Source organism: Anomaloglossus baeobatrachus, chromosome 12 (genome assembly GCF_048569485.1).
Source record: "Anomaloglossus baeobatrachus isolate aAnoBae1 chromosome 12, aAnoBae1.hap1, whole genome shotgun sequence".
NCBI classification, from domain to species: domain Eukaryota; kingdom Metazoa; phylum Chordata; class Amphibia; order Anura; family Aromobatidae; genus Anomaloglossus; species Anomaloglossus baeobatrachus.
Genome location: NC_134364.1, coordinates 56,416,268 through 56,430,839, shown reverse-complemented (window position 1 = coordinate 56,430,839; position 14,572 = coordinate 56,416,268). Strand labels below are relative to the sequence as shown.

At 44.4% G+C, this 14,572-nt stretch overlaps 1 protein-coding gene across 1 annotated transcript in view; it reads right to left on the bottom strand.

Annotated features, from left to right (window-relative positions):
* Window positions 1-14,572, bottom strand: part of BRF1 (BRF1 general transcription factor IIIB subunit) — a 358,870-nt gene that overhangs the window by 320,226 nt on the left and 24,072 nt on the right. Inside the window, exon 2 of the mRNA XM_075330967.1 lies at window positions 13,075-13,155. Within this exon, the coding sequence (XP_075187082.1) occupies window positions 13,075-13,155 (81 nt within the window). The remainder of the gene's footprint in view (window positions 1-13,074; window positions 13,156-14,572) is intronic.

The following is a 14,572-nucleotide window of genomic DNA, read 5'->3' as shown; positions in this document are numbered from 1 at the left end:
ACGCCAGCAGGTATGTAGACAAAAACAGTCGCAGGACCAATATTTTTGGCCAACTCTACTACCTATAAAATTAAAAACATTGCCATGTTTTGACCTATTCTTTTCTTCAAGGCCTTGAAAAAGGAAGCGGTTACATTACTGAAAATTACTGGCAAAGCCCAAAGATTTATGTATTAAAGTATCAGCACTATGCATTTCAAATCGGCACCAAAGACTCAATACACGGTGGTTTTGCCAGGATTTCACAAAAACAAAAGCATTTGGCCATTTTGCAGTTCACTTCAATTTGTGCAAGGAAATATCCCTTCACTCATCTGCAAATTTTCCTACCAGAGCCGTTCATATAATGCTTTGGAAGAAACAATCCCAGCACAAAGTGTAATAAAACTCCTTTTAATAAGGGGAGGGGTAATCCGCAACATGTGCACGCATCTTAAATTGGAAAGAAAATGAGAATAATCTGTGCTAAGATTACCAGTGAAAGCTATTTGTGCCCGGCATACCAGGGCGACCGAGAAGAAAAGAATCTAATTTTAAAAGCATCTATTTATAAGCCACAACAACTGGATCTGACTCAACATTCCTCGTGTAAGATCTGGACCCTGCAAAATACAAAGAAATCCAGCCGAGGACAAAAGAAATTCCTTCTGCTCTTAAGTTATTTGTGTAGATGCCACCTACTGGGCAGAGAAATATTCAGCGCCTCCGACTGCACATGGCCTGCAAAAGTCATCAGGGAGCAAGATGCCGGCGAGAGCCAGTTTGCAGGGATGTCTGGATGCACAATAGAGGAAAGGTGTCGGTAACGTATTGGAGCATCTGGGCTTTTATGTAGCTTCTCTTATTACATATATGTACTCGGGTGTTTAATGTCATATCCATCCATTCGGATCATTAACACCGCCATGTGTCTGGGTAAACGGAGCCATACCCGAAGGACTCTTCCATCCTCCGGTTACAGTAGCAGCTCCATGGATGACATTTTAAGAAATCTGGTCCACACATTGCGGAGAACATCTACAGCGTAAAGCAGCCAAAGTTCTGGACTAAAAATTGCAATGCAAAAAGTGAAAACCAGGTTCACAACTAAACTGCAGTGGTATCTACCACTAAGGAGCTTGGTGTGGGAAGTGTGCATTTCCAATAGTAGCAGATATCTCCAATTAGAAATGTAGTGTAGTTCTCCTTACTAGCTATGATGCTTACCTTATGTGCAGGGCATTGTAGCAGCTTAGGTATCCATGGTTACAGCCACTTATATAATGACAGTTCCACTAGGAACGATCATGAGTGGACGTAAACTAAGCTGCAATACTCTGCACATGAGGTAAGCAACATACCTAATCAGAAGAACTATACTACATTTCTAATTGGAGATATCTGCTACTATTAGTATTACTATATCTACAGCATATAGGGTTTGGATATTGAAGATGGGAAGATCCCTTTAAAATAAACCTGTCATCTCCCCACATGCTATTAATATGCATATAGTTTTAATCTGCAGGATAATAGTGTTACAATGCTGCCTAGCCGCAGAACCATGAGAGAATTATTAATTTTACCTCCAGGGAGCAGTCGGCTGTCAGTCATACAGGCGTGCCTGGATCAGCTAACAGTTATAGCTTTGTGAGCGGCAGCTGGAGGCACGCCCCGGCGCTTCGATTGACCACTTTACTACAGAGTCAGCTGTTAATCAGTGACAGGACATGCTTACAGCTGCCCCTTTCGGTCTTATAAGCATTTACTGTATCTGCTTAATGCATACCTCTATGACTGAAAGCCAGCAGCTCCCGGGAGGAACACAGTTCATTATTTCTGGGTAAGCCACATTCTCAGTAAGCTATTACCCTGCAGATTTAACCCTATATCTGCAGGTTGATAGCGTTTATGGACATGACAGGCTCCCTTTAACGGAAGATTCACATGGGACTGATATCCATAATGATTTGTTATAGATTTTGCAACCGCTACAAAATCCACACAACATTGGACATGATTTGCCTTGGCCTTGTTTTATCCTATGCACAGCAAAGGGTGAAATCCGCAACGAAAAGCTGTGTACTTTTTTGAGCAGCTTTTAGGGTCTCCAGTGTGATACTTTCTGGGGTCTTAAAATGCATGAAAAAAAATACATTTTAGGCTACTTTTGACACCATTGTGTTTCGGAAAAAGTCAAAAGGTATATGTTATGGGGAAAAAAAATAAATAAAAAAAGGCGCACCTGTAATAAGGATCCTAATCCTAAAACCAGCCTAAGGGGTGATTAGGGGGCTACATTGTCCTCATGATTGATACTCTGTATTCTGGTAATTACCTCCATACCTGGAGTATGGATTGTAAAGCTCGGGCCTATAGACTGGCAGTGTACGCCACGGAGCGGTGTTTATTATCTAGTAATAAGTTGTCAGTATAACATCTCGCTGTGTAGTACAGGATTGCTCCCGTCTCCTTCCCATCATGTCATGCCCGATTAGCAGTATACAAGGGCAACTATTCACTTACAAGGAGAATTCTGCTGAGCCGGCATTTTACTAGCAGATGACGACATGCTGCGGCCCGGTCAGCCTCGGAGCAAACCGTGAAGAGAGGGTAAATATGGCAAGTACACAAGAAGTTCAGCTCCAGAGCAGAACTCACACAATCAGCTGCACAGCCGGCTACAGGGAGGGGGATGCCAGGGGGCTAGATAAAGAATCAGAGATGTTACATTATAGAGCCCCCTGGTGGCTGCATGGAGAACACCACGCTACATCCTTATACAGATCGCCCCAAAAATGGCTGCCGACGCTAAAAAAAATTAAAAAAGAAAGTGAATGACGGTGAATATGGTAACAAAACCCTACACACTGCATTAACCCCTTGGAAACACAGCCATTTTTAGCTTTTTTTTTTAATAGTTTTTTCCTCCTTGGCCTTTCAATAGCAGAAACTTATTTTTCTGTCAACATCGTTTTTGTTAATGGGATGATTTCTAGTTTTGAATGACAGCAATCATGTTTCTATTACAATGTAGTGTTAAAAAAAAAAAAAAATGTGTGGAATTAACTGATTATTTTTTTATTACAATCTAATGTAAATAAAAGTGAAAAATGTAAAAAAAAAAAAAAGTGTGGAATTGACAGCAATAATTTTACTATTACAATGTACGGTAAAAAATAGGGAAAAAAGTTAAAAATAAACGTGTGGAATTGACTGATTATTTTACCATTACAATGTAGTGTAAAAAAATGGGGGGGGGGGATAAAAAAAAATAATGTGTGGATTTGACACCGATTATTTTACCATTATAATGTGCTGTAAAAATGGGGGAAAAAATAATGAAAAAATAAAAAAAAAAATAATGTTTGGTGGAATTGACAGATTATTTTACTATTACAATGTAGTGTAAAAAATGGGGGGGGGAAATAAATGCGTGGAACTGACAGCGATTATTTTACCATTATAATGTACTGCAAAAAAATGGGAAAAAATAAAATAAAATAATGTTGAGTGGAATTGACAGCGTTTATTTTACTATTACAATGTACTGTAAAAAAAAAAAAAAACGGGGAAAAAATACTAGAATATAATGTGTGGAATTGACAGCAATAATTTTGCTATTATAATGTACTGTAAAAAGGAGGAAAAAATGTAAAAAAAATAATGTTGGGTAGAACTGACAGCGATTATTTTACAATTACAAAATACTGTAAAAAAAATAAAAAAAATAAAAATAAAAAATGTTGGTTGAAACTGAACTAAAATGTCCCTATTGAGTTTTAGGGTTTTGTTACATAATCATCTTGTAACTTGGCTCTCTGGATCAGTATGCTATGGTGAGGCTTGCAGAAAAAAATGGCTTCAATCGCTATATTCTGAACAATAAACAGTGTAAAAAAACAAAAAAAAATAAATAATGGTGTTTTTGGCGTTTATTTAGCAATTTTACCGCAGTTGGAATTTTTTTTTGTTTTTCAGCACCTTTATAGTAGTAAACTGATCAGTGTCAGTCAGACCTACAAACACGTCCTGCTGGGGGAAAAAAGCCTCTGTACAGATCTATAGACGGAAAAATAATTAAAAAAAATACAAAAATACAACCTTTGGAAAAAGCAAAATTAAAAATAAGCGCAAGAACGAAAATGGTGGCGTCATTTGGGGGTTAATAAAGGCTCTGTTTAGCTTGTGCTCTGGAACTGTGTGGTGTACCCTACAGGGGAGGCAGCCGTATGACATGGAGGAGCCTCCCGTTACCTCAGAGAAGGGGCACCGGCCTGGAGCACACAATGGCAGGTAATGTAGGCAGCGATGGCGTCACCTCACAGACCGCACACCTCACAGACCGCACACCTCACAGACCGCACACCTCACAGACCGCACACCTCACAGACCGCACACCTCAGCGCCCTCAGCTTTTGAGGCATTTATAGTGGAGAAAACTGAAAATACATCAGCACGCCTATGCCGAAAATCAGAAGAGGCTGACATGGTTTTCTCCACACAGAATGTCAGTCTGGGAACAAAAACGTAACCGCCGTCCCCGGTGTACGAGACCTCACACATCAGATAGGAGGCAACAATGGCTGCCACATACTATATAACCGTCACCAATATCTCAGACCTGAGTGACTACAAATAGATTACTCAGGATTTTAAAAAAGTCCTGACGAGAATTGAACATTCCCACTTACTTTTTGACCATTGGCAGCAATTAGGGAGAGAACAGATGTAATTATGTGGTAAAAAGGCCACAGAATTTACTTCTCTACTTCTTACAAATCTGTACAGGACACAGCCTGAAAAATACTGAAGTATAACAGGTGGAGCTTCACCTCAGGAGAGAGCCCCGCCCCAGTCCGGGGGCCGCCTGAAGGGGAGGGCCCCGCCCCCGCCCCAGTCCAGGGGGCCGCCTGAAGGGGAGGGCCCCGCCCCACTCCAGGGGGCCGCCTGAAGGGGAGGGCCCCGCCCCAGTCCAGGGGGCCGCCTGAAGGGGAGGGCCCCGCCCCAGTCCAGGGGGCCGCCTGAAGGGGAGGGCCCCTCCCCAGTCCAGGGGGCCGCCTGAAGGGGAAGGCCCCGCCCCAGTCCAGGGGGCCGCCTGAAGGGGAAGGCCCCGCCCCAGTCCAGGGGGCCGCCTGAAGGGGAAGGCCCCGCCCCAGTCCAGGGGGCCGCCTGAAGGGGAAGGCCCCGCCCCAGTCCAGGGGGCCGCCTGAAGGGGAAGGCCCCGCCCCAGTCCAGGGGGCCGCCTGAAGGGGAAGGCCTCGCCCCAGTCCAGGGGGCCGCCTGAAGGGGAAGGCCTCGCCCCAGTCCAGGGGGCCGCCTGAAGGGGAAGGCCTCGCCCCAGTCCAGGGGGCCGCCTGAAGGGGAAGGCCTCGCCCCAGTCCAGGGGGCCGCCTCAGTGATTACATGGAGACTAAGGCCATACTCAGACGTCCTTACGGACTAAGATGCACGGATCAGCCGCTGGACTCCTAAGCCATATTGGCATATATGAGGCCGTTTAGTTCGGGGTCAGGGCCAGTACACAAGGCACTGTTCATACTGGAACTGTGATTTACAGACATTGAAATCGACCTCACACTTTCTGTCCCTGTGTTCCGACGCCTGTAACCCATCAGCTGTTCCCCGGATGGCCGTCTCCGGAGAAGGAAGAAAAACTAAAAAATACAAGACGTTATTATAATTTTCTTTACCATGTCCGCCTTCACTGCTTCTGCTAAATATTTAGATATTTTATTAGTTCGGACAATAAGGCTATGTGCCCATGCTGCAGAAAATTAGCGGAATTTGCCGCAATTTTTTTGCGGAAATTCCGCAGATTTTTCAAAAATCCGCAGTACAGCGAGTCCCCAGCCATTTCTATGGCATTTGGGGAGTGCTGTGCCCATGCTGTGTTTTTTTTCCGCAGCGGAAATAATGCGGATTATTATTAATCTGCAGCATGTGAATTATTACTGCGGATTTTTCCGCAGGGTCCCATACTTACCTGCCTTGATAGAAGACACCGGAGTCACTCCCTCCGGTGCAAAGGAGCGCAGTGGAGCCAGGAGCAGGAGATGGGCGGGACCTGCATGAGCTCCGGTCATGTGACAGCCGGAGATAGTTCAGGCCCGCCCACCTTCTCCGGCAATGTGCAGACAGACACGGCCGGAGAGAAGTGCTGCGTGATGGAGGTATGAACGCCCCGATCACTCAGCACTTGTTCTGCATTGAGGATGCAGTGCCCAAGCCATGGTACTGTGTCCTCAATGCAGGATACCGCAGCATATCCGCAGGACATTCCGCAATAAAACCGCAGCATGTAAACAGACAAAGTTGTGCTGCGGTTTTCTGGGAGCTCCTGCGGAATGTCCTGCGGACAGGACACTTTCCCCGTGGGTACACAGCCTTACACAGACAACAAGCGAAAATATGTTTTGGTGTTTAAATTACAGATTTTACCATTTATGTTTACGGATTTCAATTTTTACATTTTAGGGGCGGGGGAGAGAGTGGGCGTTATTATTATTTTGTTTTTTTCAAAAAGTTCTTAATGTTTTATATACTTTTTCAATTAGACTGCTAATGGGACTTGAACATGCAATAACCTAAACCAGTAGTATAGCTGTCATGCTCCCGGTCCAACCGCGCCGCCCACCACCCGTCGCTCCAACTCCTGGGGTCCCCGCTGTCCACCGAGCCTGCTCTCCTGCTACCCCGTCCCTGCCTTTTCCCCGTCGGTCCAGGCTCCGCGACGCACACTCACTGCAGCCACCTGCGCTCCAGCGTCCTGCCTCTCCTCCTGTGGCCTTAGCTCTGACTTCCGGGTTGCGGTCCTCACACAAGCGCACTAGAGGGTGCGCGCGTGCACTCACCTAGACTTAAAGGAACAGCACAGCTGTTCGGGATCTGACTGCTAATTTACCTTGAGTATTTAAGACTTTCTATTCCCCATGGCCAGTGCTTGTTCAACGCGTCCCTGTAGCTTGTCTCTTGTACCAGTTGTTCAGGTCCCTCTATGCCTGTGCTTGGTGTAACTGTCTCTGCTTGCAGATCCTGAGTACCGTTCTGAGCACACACTTCAGCCTGATCCCGTTAACCTGCACCAGTCTCCACTCCTGGACCTCAGCTTAATCTCTGTGACCTGTGCCAGTCTTCGGTTCTGGACTTCTGCCTGATCCCGTTAACCTGTACCTGGTTCAGATCGGATCCTGTATCTATAAGTCTCTATTCAGTGACTCTTGCTGATCCCGGCTTCCATGCATTTAGGCCCTCTGCGGTTACGCCCGACGGTCCCTGTATAGGGGTTCACTCGAGGCGGCGTCGCAGGGCAGTCGGGTGCACGGTCCAGTGGGTCCACTCCCAGGACTATCCTTACAATAGCATAGTATTGGAAAAATGCCTTCCTTATGCCTCTGTCTGTCATAACATGGGCGGTAAGGAAAGTGACGAGCATTGGAAGCGAGACCTCCCGCACTGCTACCCTCTTATATGCTGCTGCCACAATTTACATCGGCCGTCTAAGGGTAGTAATTTTCCGCTGAGTTTTCCAAGTAGAAAATCTTCAACAGTCCAATGAAAATTTGTAGTTTTTGAGTTTCCGCACCAAAAAGAAACCCTACAAAGAACAGTTGTGATCCTAACTTTCAGGTGTCGGCTGTATGACGCAGCCACAATTCGCGCTGTGTATTGCTTGAGCTCATTACCTAAAGCACGTTCATTTAAAAAGAAAAAAAAAAAAACGAGGGGTGTTCGAGGGGTGTTCGAAATCTTTGCGTTGCCTATATGAAATGCGTAGTGGACCTTCCAAGGACCCCAAATTCACTCTCAAATTTGGCTCCAGATTTTCATTTATAGTATCCTCCCTTTTCCGAATGAATATTATGGATTTTACAGGGTGAGCCATTTATATGGCTACACATAAGTAAAATGGGAATGGTAGGTGATATCAACTTCCTGTTTGTGGTCCATTAGTAAATGGGAGGGGGGGAACTTTTCCAGATAGGTGGTGACCATGGTGGCCATTTTGAAGTCGGCCGTATTGGATCCAACTTTATTTTTTCCAATGGGAAGAGGGTCATGTAACACAACAAACTTATTGAGAATTTCACAAGAAAAACAAGTGTTCTTGGTTTTAACATAACTTTATTCATTCGTTATTTACAATTTTATGACCACTTATAAAATGTGTTCAAAGTGCTGCCCATTGTGTTGGATTGTCAATGCAACCCTCTTCTCCCACTCTTGACCCACTGATAGCAACACCGCAGAAGAAATGCTAGCACAGGCTTCCAATATCCGTTGTTTCAGATGCTGCACATCTTGTATCTTCACAGCGTAGACAATTGCCTTCAGATGACCCCAAAGATAAAAGTCTAAGGGGGTCAGATCGGGAGACCTTGGTGGCCATTCAACTGGCCCACGATGACCAATCCACTTTCCAGGACACAGTTCATGTAGGAATGCTTGGACCCGACACCCATAATGTGGTGGTGCACCATCACAGGTCCGAGCATTCCTACATGAACAGTGTCCTGGAAAGTGGATTGGTCATAGTCCTTCCTTCTTAAGGAAGTGGTTCCGTCCTTCCTTCTTAAGGAAGTGGTTCCGTCCTTCCTTCTTAAGGAAGTGGTTCCGTCCTTCCTTCTTAAGGAAGTGGTTCCGTCCTTCCTTCTTAAGGAAGTGGTTCCGTCCTTCCTTCTTAAGGAAGTGGTTCCGTCCTTCCTTCTTAAGGAAGTGGTTCCGTCCTTCCTTCTTAAGGAAGTGGTTCCGTCCTTCCTTCTTAAGGAAGTGGTTCCGTCCTTCCTTCTTAAGGAAGTGGTTCCGTCCTTCCTTCTTAAAGGAAGTGGAAATCTCTGATTATACTGATAAACCCCCCCCCACCACCACCTTTTTCTTTCCTTCGCTCCATCTCTTCTTTTTCTCCTTTCCCGTTTCCTCCTTTTCTTCGCCTAGGTCTTATTTCTCTTTAGTGCTTAGTCGAGCATATCCCTTTATTTCTTTCGTTCCTGTTATAGGCTCAGCATAACATGTTTATGTTTTGGTGAATGTTAAACTTTATTTAATTACTTTTTGTTATGAGATTTCTATATTGCACTGTGTAGGATTTTCTTTACACTTCATATGAAAATATAAGTTTCCTTTCTTTCCTTTCTTTCAGTGATTCTTTGTATTTTTGATTGGAAACAATAAAACATATTCTGAAAAACAGGATCTGATCTGCAGGACCCGGCAATGGCTGCTACACTTTGTTCTGCGGCTCCGTCCACCGTATTTACATCCAGCTGCTGTTGGAGCTGTGTACAGAGGATCGGTGGGGATGTCGGGTGCCGGACCCCCATCAATCTTATTGCTAAAATGCCTCGTAACCACTGTCAAACGTTTTCCCAAAACAGATTGAACAGTTGATGGATCTGAAGTCGAATGTAGATCAGTTTGGAGAGTTTTGTTTGTCGGAAAATTCCTTTCATTACCAAAAATAAAGTGACCCATCTCTGCAGACACTGTCCATGAAGAAATTTTGCAGAATAAATGCCTTTTCTCCATTCCAATACCATTGTTGGGAGATTAAAGAGAATTACAATGCAAACATGGAAGCCGGCATATACTGTATTTTCCGTATTAGGCTAGTTTCACACTTGCGTTTTTCTCCTTCAGTCGCAATCCGCCGTTTTGGAAAACAGCGGAATCCGTCAACGGATTCCGCTGCTTCCCATAGACTTGTATAGATGACGGATTGCGGCTGATGGACTTGCGTTGCTTCGGCCAGGCGGAAGGAACGCAGCATGTAACGTATTTTGAGTGTCGGAATCCTTTATTTTTTCACTGCGCATGCTCATCTTTTTTTTAATTTTAATTACAGAAACTTTTTGTTTTGTCTCTCGGTGGCTGAACAATCAACTGATCGCCCGGCTTTTGAGAGCGCTCAGCTGATCGCCCGGCAACCGGCTTTTGAGAGCGCTCAGCTGATCGCCCGGCAGACTGCTTTTGAAAGCGCTCAGCTGATCGCCCGGCAACCGGGTTTTTTTTTTTTTACTCCAATCAATTTTTATTGTACGAAGTTACATTACAAAAAAAAAAAGGAGAAATTCAGGTATCATTGGCAATAATACACAAAGAAAACCACGCTGTAACATGTGGTAGTAACACCTTTGATTATGATTCACATTTCCTGTCACACCACCACCAATCATGTCTGATGCAAGTTGCAACTTTTTTTAGGTTAATCAATACCCAAGACGTATAGAGTCAACCTACCAATTTAGGGGTGCTTCACACACAGCGAGCTCGCTGCCGAGTCACGCTTTTTGTGACGCAGCAGTGACCTCATTAGCGATCTCGCTGTGTGTGACAATGAGCAGCGATCTGGCCCCTGCTGCGAGATCGCTGCTCGTTACACACAGCCCTGGCTCGTTTTCTTCAAAGGCGCTCTCCCACTGTGACACACAGATCGCTGTGTGTGACAGCGAGAGAGCGACAAATGAAGCGAGCAGGGAGTAGGAGCCGGCGTCTGGCAGCTGAGGTAAGCTGTAACCAAGATAAACATCGGGTAACCAAGGTGGTTACCCGATATTTACCTTAGTTACCAGCCTCCGCCGCTCTCACGCTGCCTGTGCTGCCGGCTCCGGCTCTCTGCACATGTAGCTGCATTACACATCGGGTTAATTAACCCGATGTGTACTGTAGCTAGGAGAGCAAGGAGCCAGCGCTAAGCAGTGTGCGCGGCTCCCTGCTCTCTGCACATGTAGCTGCATTACACATCGGTTAATTAACCCGATGTGTACTGTAGCTAGGAGAGCAAGGAGCCAGCGCTCAGTGTGCGCGGCTCCCTGCTCCCTGCACACACAGCTAAGCGGTGTGCGCTGGTAACTAATGTAAACATCGGGTAACCATACCCGATGTTTACCTTAGTTACCAGTGTCCACAGCTTCCAGACGCCGGCTCCGTGCAAGCGCAGCGTCGCTTGCACGTCGCTGCTGGCTGGGGGCTGGTCACTGGTCGCTGGTGAGATCTGCCTGTTTGACAGCCCACCAGCGACCATGTAGCGATGCAGCAGCGATCCTGACCAGGTCAGATCGCTGGTCGGATCGCTGCTGCATCGCTAAAGTGTGAAGGTACCCTTACTCTTTAATCCTCAAAATGAGGGATCCAAACAACCAGAACCAGAGAGTAAGAAAGGAAGATAAGAAAGGGGAGGGGAGAGGGAGGTGGGGGAGAGGGGGAGAACCATGGATGGTTGCAAGGAAGCAACCAGGGAGGGGGGGGGAGGGTATTGGATGGCGTTTCGGGGTAGCCCGAGCAGTAAAAACAACAGATTTAAACACCTTGACTATTGACATGTGGTATGGGTGAACTCCCTGCGTAACACACACTTTGACCCTATTTGACCCGTTTTTAATTATCAACAGTTCGGCAACCGGGTTTTGAGAGCGCTCAGCTGATCGCCCGGCGGCCAGCTTTTGGGAGCGTTCAGTTGATCGCCCAGTGATCAGCTGATCGTTCACAATAGTCTGCCGCCGGTAAACTGTAAAGAAAAAAAAAAAGAAAAAGCAGATTCTGTTTTGTACAATCCGTTGCATCCGTTGTGCCACTATATGCAACGCATCTGTTGCATCCGTCACACAATGCAATGCAACGGATGCCGTTCAACAAGTGTGAAACTAGCCTCGGAAAACACATTTTTTCCCCCCCCATAACTGGGGGTGCGTCTTATAATCCGGATATTAAATCAGAGAAAAAAAAAAAAAAAAAAACGACTGACTGGAACACCTATATGTGAATTAGGTGCTAGCTTAAAAATACATGACTATAATACAGATAATAAGCTGCTCACTAACCACTATAGAAATATAAACATGAAAAATGGTAAAGCATTACTGCTATAGGGATACTATGAACAATGAAAAATGATATTTCAAAACTGCTATGAATATTTGAAAGTAGTAGAGATGTTTAGCAAATGTACTGATCAATGCAAATGAGCCTGAAAACCAACGACAAGGTAATCTCTAATTTTTCGGGAACCTAATCTAATGCCTCTCTGTGTGCTATTAAAAATCTGCAAGTTTGGCATTGATCAATACATTTGCTAAACAGATCTACTACTTACAAATATTCATAGCAGTTTTGCAATACCAATTTTCATGCATTTCATTTTTTCCCAGATTGCTAAATGTATTTTTCATTGTTCATAGTGTCCCTATAGCAATAATGCTTTACCATTTTTCAGGTTTGTATTTTTGTAGTGGCTAGTGTGCAGCTTATTATCTTTATTATAATCCGGATATAGCTTACCGGGGAGTGTCAGTGGTGGAGTGGGGTCACAGGAGGCAGGGTCGGCGATATGGAGGGCTCGGAGGAGGGGCTCAGGAGGGTCACAGGACGGAGGGTCGGCGATACTGAGGCTCGAAGGAGGGGGTGTCACTGCGTTAGAGCAGCTCATTAGGGTCAGAGGACAGAGGGGCAGCGATGCGGTGGGCGCCATTGGTCTGACAACAGGCTGCAGGCACCATTGAATCACATGTAGTTGACGTGATGGACTTCAAGAAAATGGCGGCGCAGATTGACACGATGTTCTTCCAGAAAATGGCCGCGGAGTCCTCTCTCCGCACGCGCCACCTCTGTGGCCATTTTCTTGAAGTCAACCTCTGGCAATTTAATGGAACCCGCAGTTTGCTGGCAGATCGATGGCGCCTGCCGCCGCAACACCCCCTGAGCTCACAACATCACCGACCCTCAGTCCACCGACCCTCCTGAGCTGCGACCCTCCGAGCCCGCAGCATTGACGACCCTGCCTCCTGTGACCTTCCTGAGCCGCTCCACCACCGCCGCTCCCCCTGGTGAGATATTATAAGACACACTAGAATTTTAAGACAGACTCATTTTAACATTAAAAAAATTTTTTTTCCTATTTTCCTTCTAAATTTGCGTGCGTCTTATAATCCAGTGCATCTTATAAAAATACGGTACTTTTATATCACTTTTGATATGAGAATTACTCACTTTCCTCCTGCCCAAAAAAAGGCAGCATATAACAGACGTCATGTATCCGATTGCCGGATTTCACAGTATTAGCCTGTAAGATGGGGGAAAAAAAGTCTGGATGGATCTACGTACCATTCTGTAGTGTTTGGGTCCGAGACTCCTTGCCCAAATTAGTGTGAAACCCTCCGACAAGTGTGGAAGATTTTCCAATACCTAGAAAAGAATAAGGAGAAAGATGAGGCTGCTGAGTGGACACTGCATGCCGGTGAGAGTCTGAAGTGTAATAGATACATAAATATTTTATAATAGAACATACTTTAAAGAAGAAATATGACTAACAGAAAATGTATTGTCAATCTGTAGCTTTATATACACACAAACAAGTTAACTTGCAATGATTACATTTAGATATAAATACTGCCATCAAGTGTCCATAAAAGAAACTGCAACACATTGTATTGAAAAGCCAGTTATAGAGCCATAATTCACACAAGACAAATACGTTTCGCCAATACATTTCTCTTCTAGCTTCCATACACATGTACGCACAAATCGGATGAACGTGCATGTTTATAGCAACAGGTACGACCCACTGCATTATGATGGGCACTGTAGTACATTGGTTCAGCAGGTGAGCTCCTGTAATACATAGATTTCAGTCTATGGCCCTGTGTGCACTAGAAAATGGAATTTTCTTAAGAACATTCCGCAGGCTCTGAAATATTTCCGCACCCGCGGGAAAAAAAACGCAAAAAAAAAACGCACCGAAATCCACATGCGTTATTGCGTTTTGGTGCGTTTTTTCCACGGGTTGGTACATGTGTGTTAATGCATTCAATGCAATAAAGCACATTGAAAAAAAAAAGGTAATTTTCTTTCTGATATAGAGAAATAGATTAATATATATATATATATATATATAGACAGATCGATAGATAGATAAATAGCTAGATAGATGGATAATCAATAGATTGATCTGTCCTCTATCAATCAATAGATGGAGTCCCTGTGAGGACACACTGCATTGCTCACGAGTGGTAATGTGTTCACATTACCGACTGTGAGAAATGACCTGTGGTTACCTCTGCAGGCTCGTTACGAGGCTGCATTCAGTACAGTGTGTCAGTCGCGGCTGGATGCAAGCGTCGTGGGACCTCAGTGGATTACGCCGCAGGGCTGTGGAGTCGGAGCTCATTTTGGTGGAGTCGGTATAAAATACACCGACTCCGACTCCTAAAATATATAATAAATTGGGGACAGGAGTGCAATGCAGAATGTGCTGAATATTTTACTAAATAATAACATTTAGTATAATGCTTATATTTAAGTGAAAAATGTATTGTAGTACAATGTGAACATCAGACATTTAATTATTTTTATGACACCATAATCAAGATATTTAGATAGAACATAAAATATATTTATTGGATACAACTTTAGAACACAAAAAACTAATAAATTGTAAATATGTAATACAATATGTAATTATATATATATATATATATATATATATATATATATATACACACACACGCACAATATATATATGTAATCTACTGTATATTACATAGTGTATTACATATTTACAATTTATTACAGTTTTTTGTGTTCTAAAGTTGTATCCAATAAA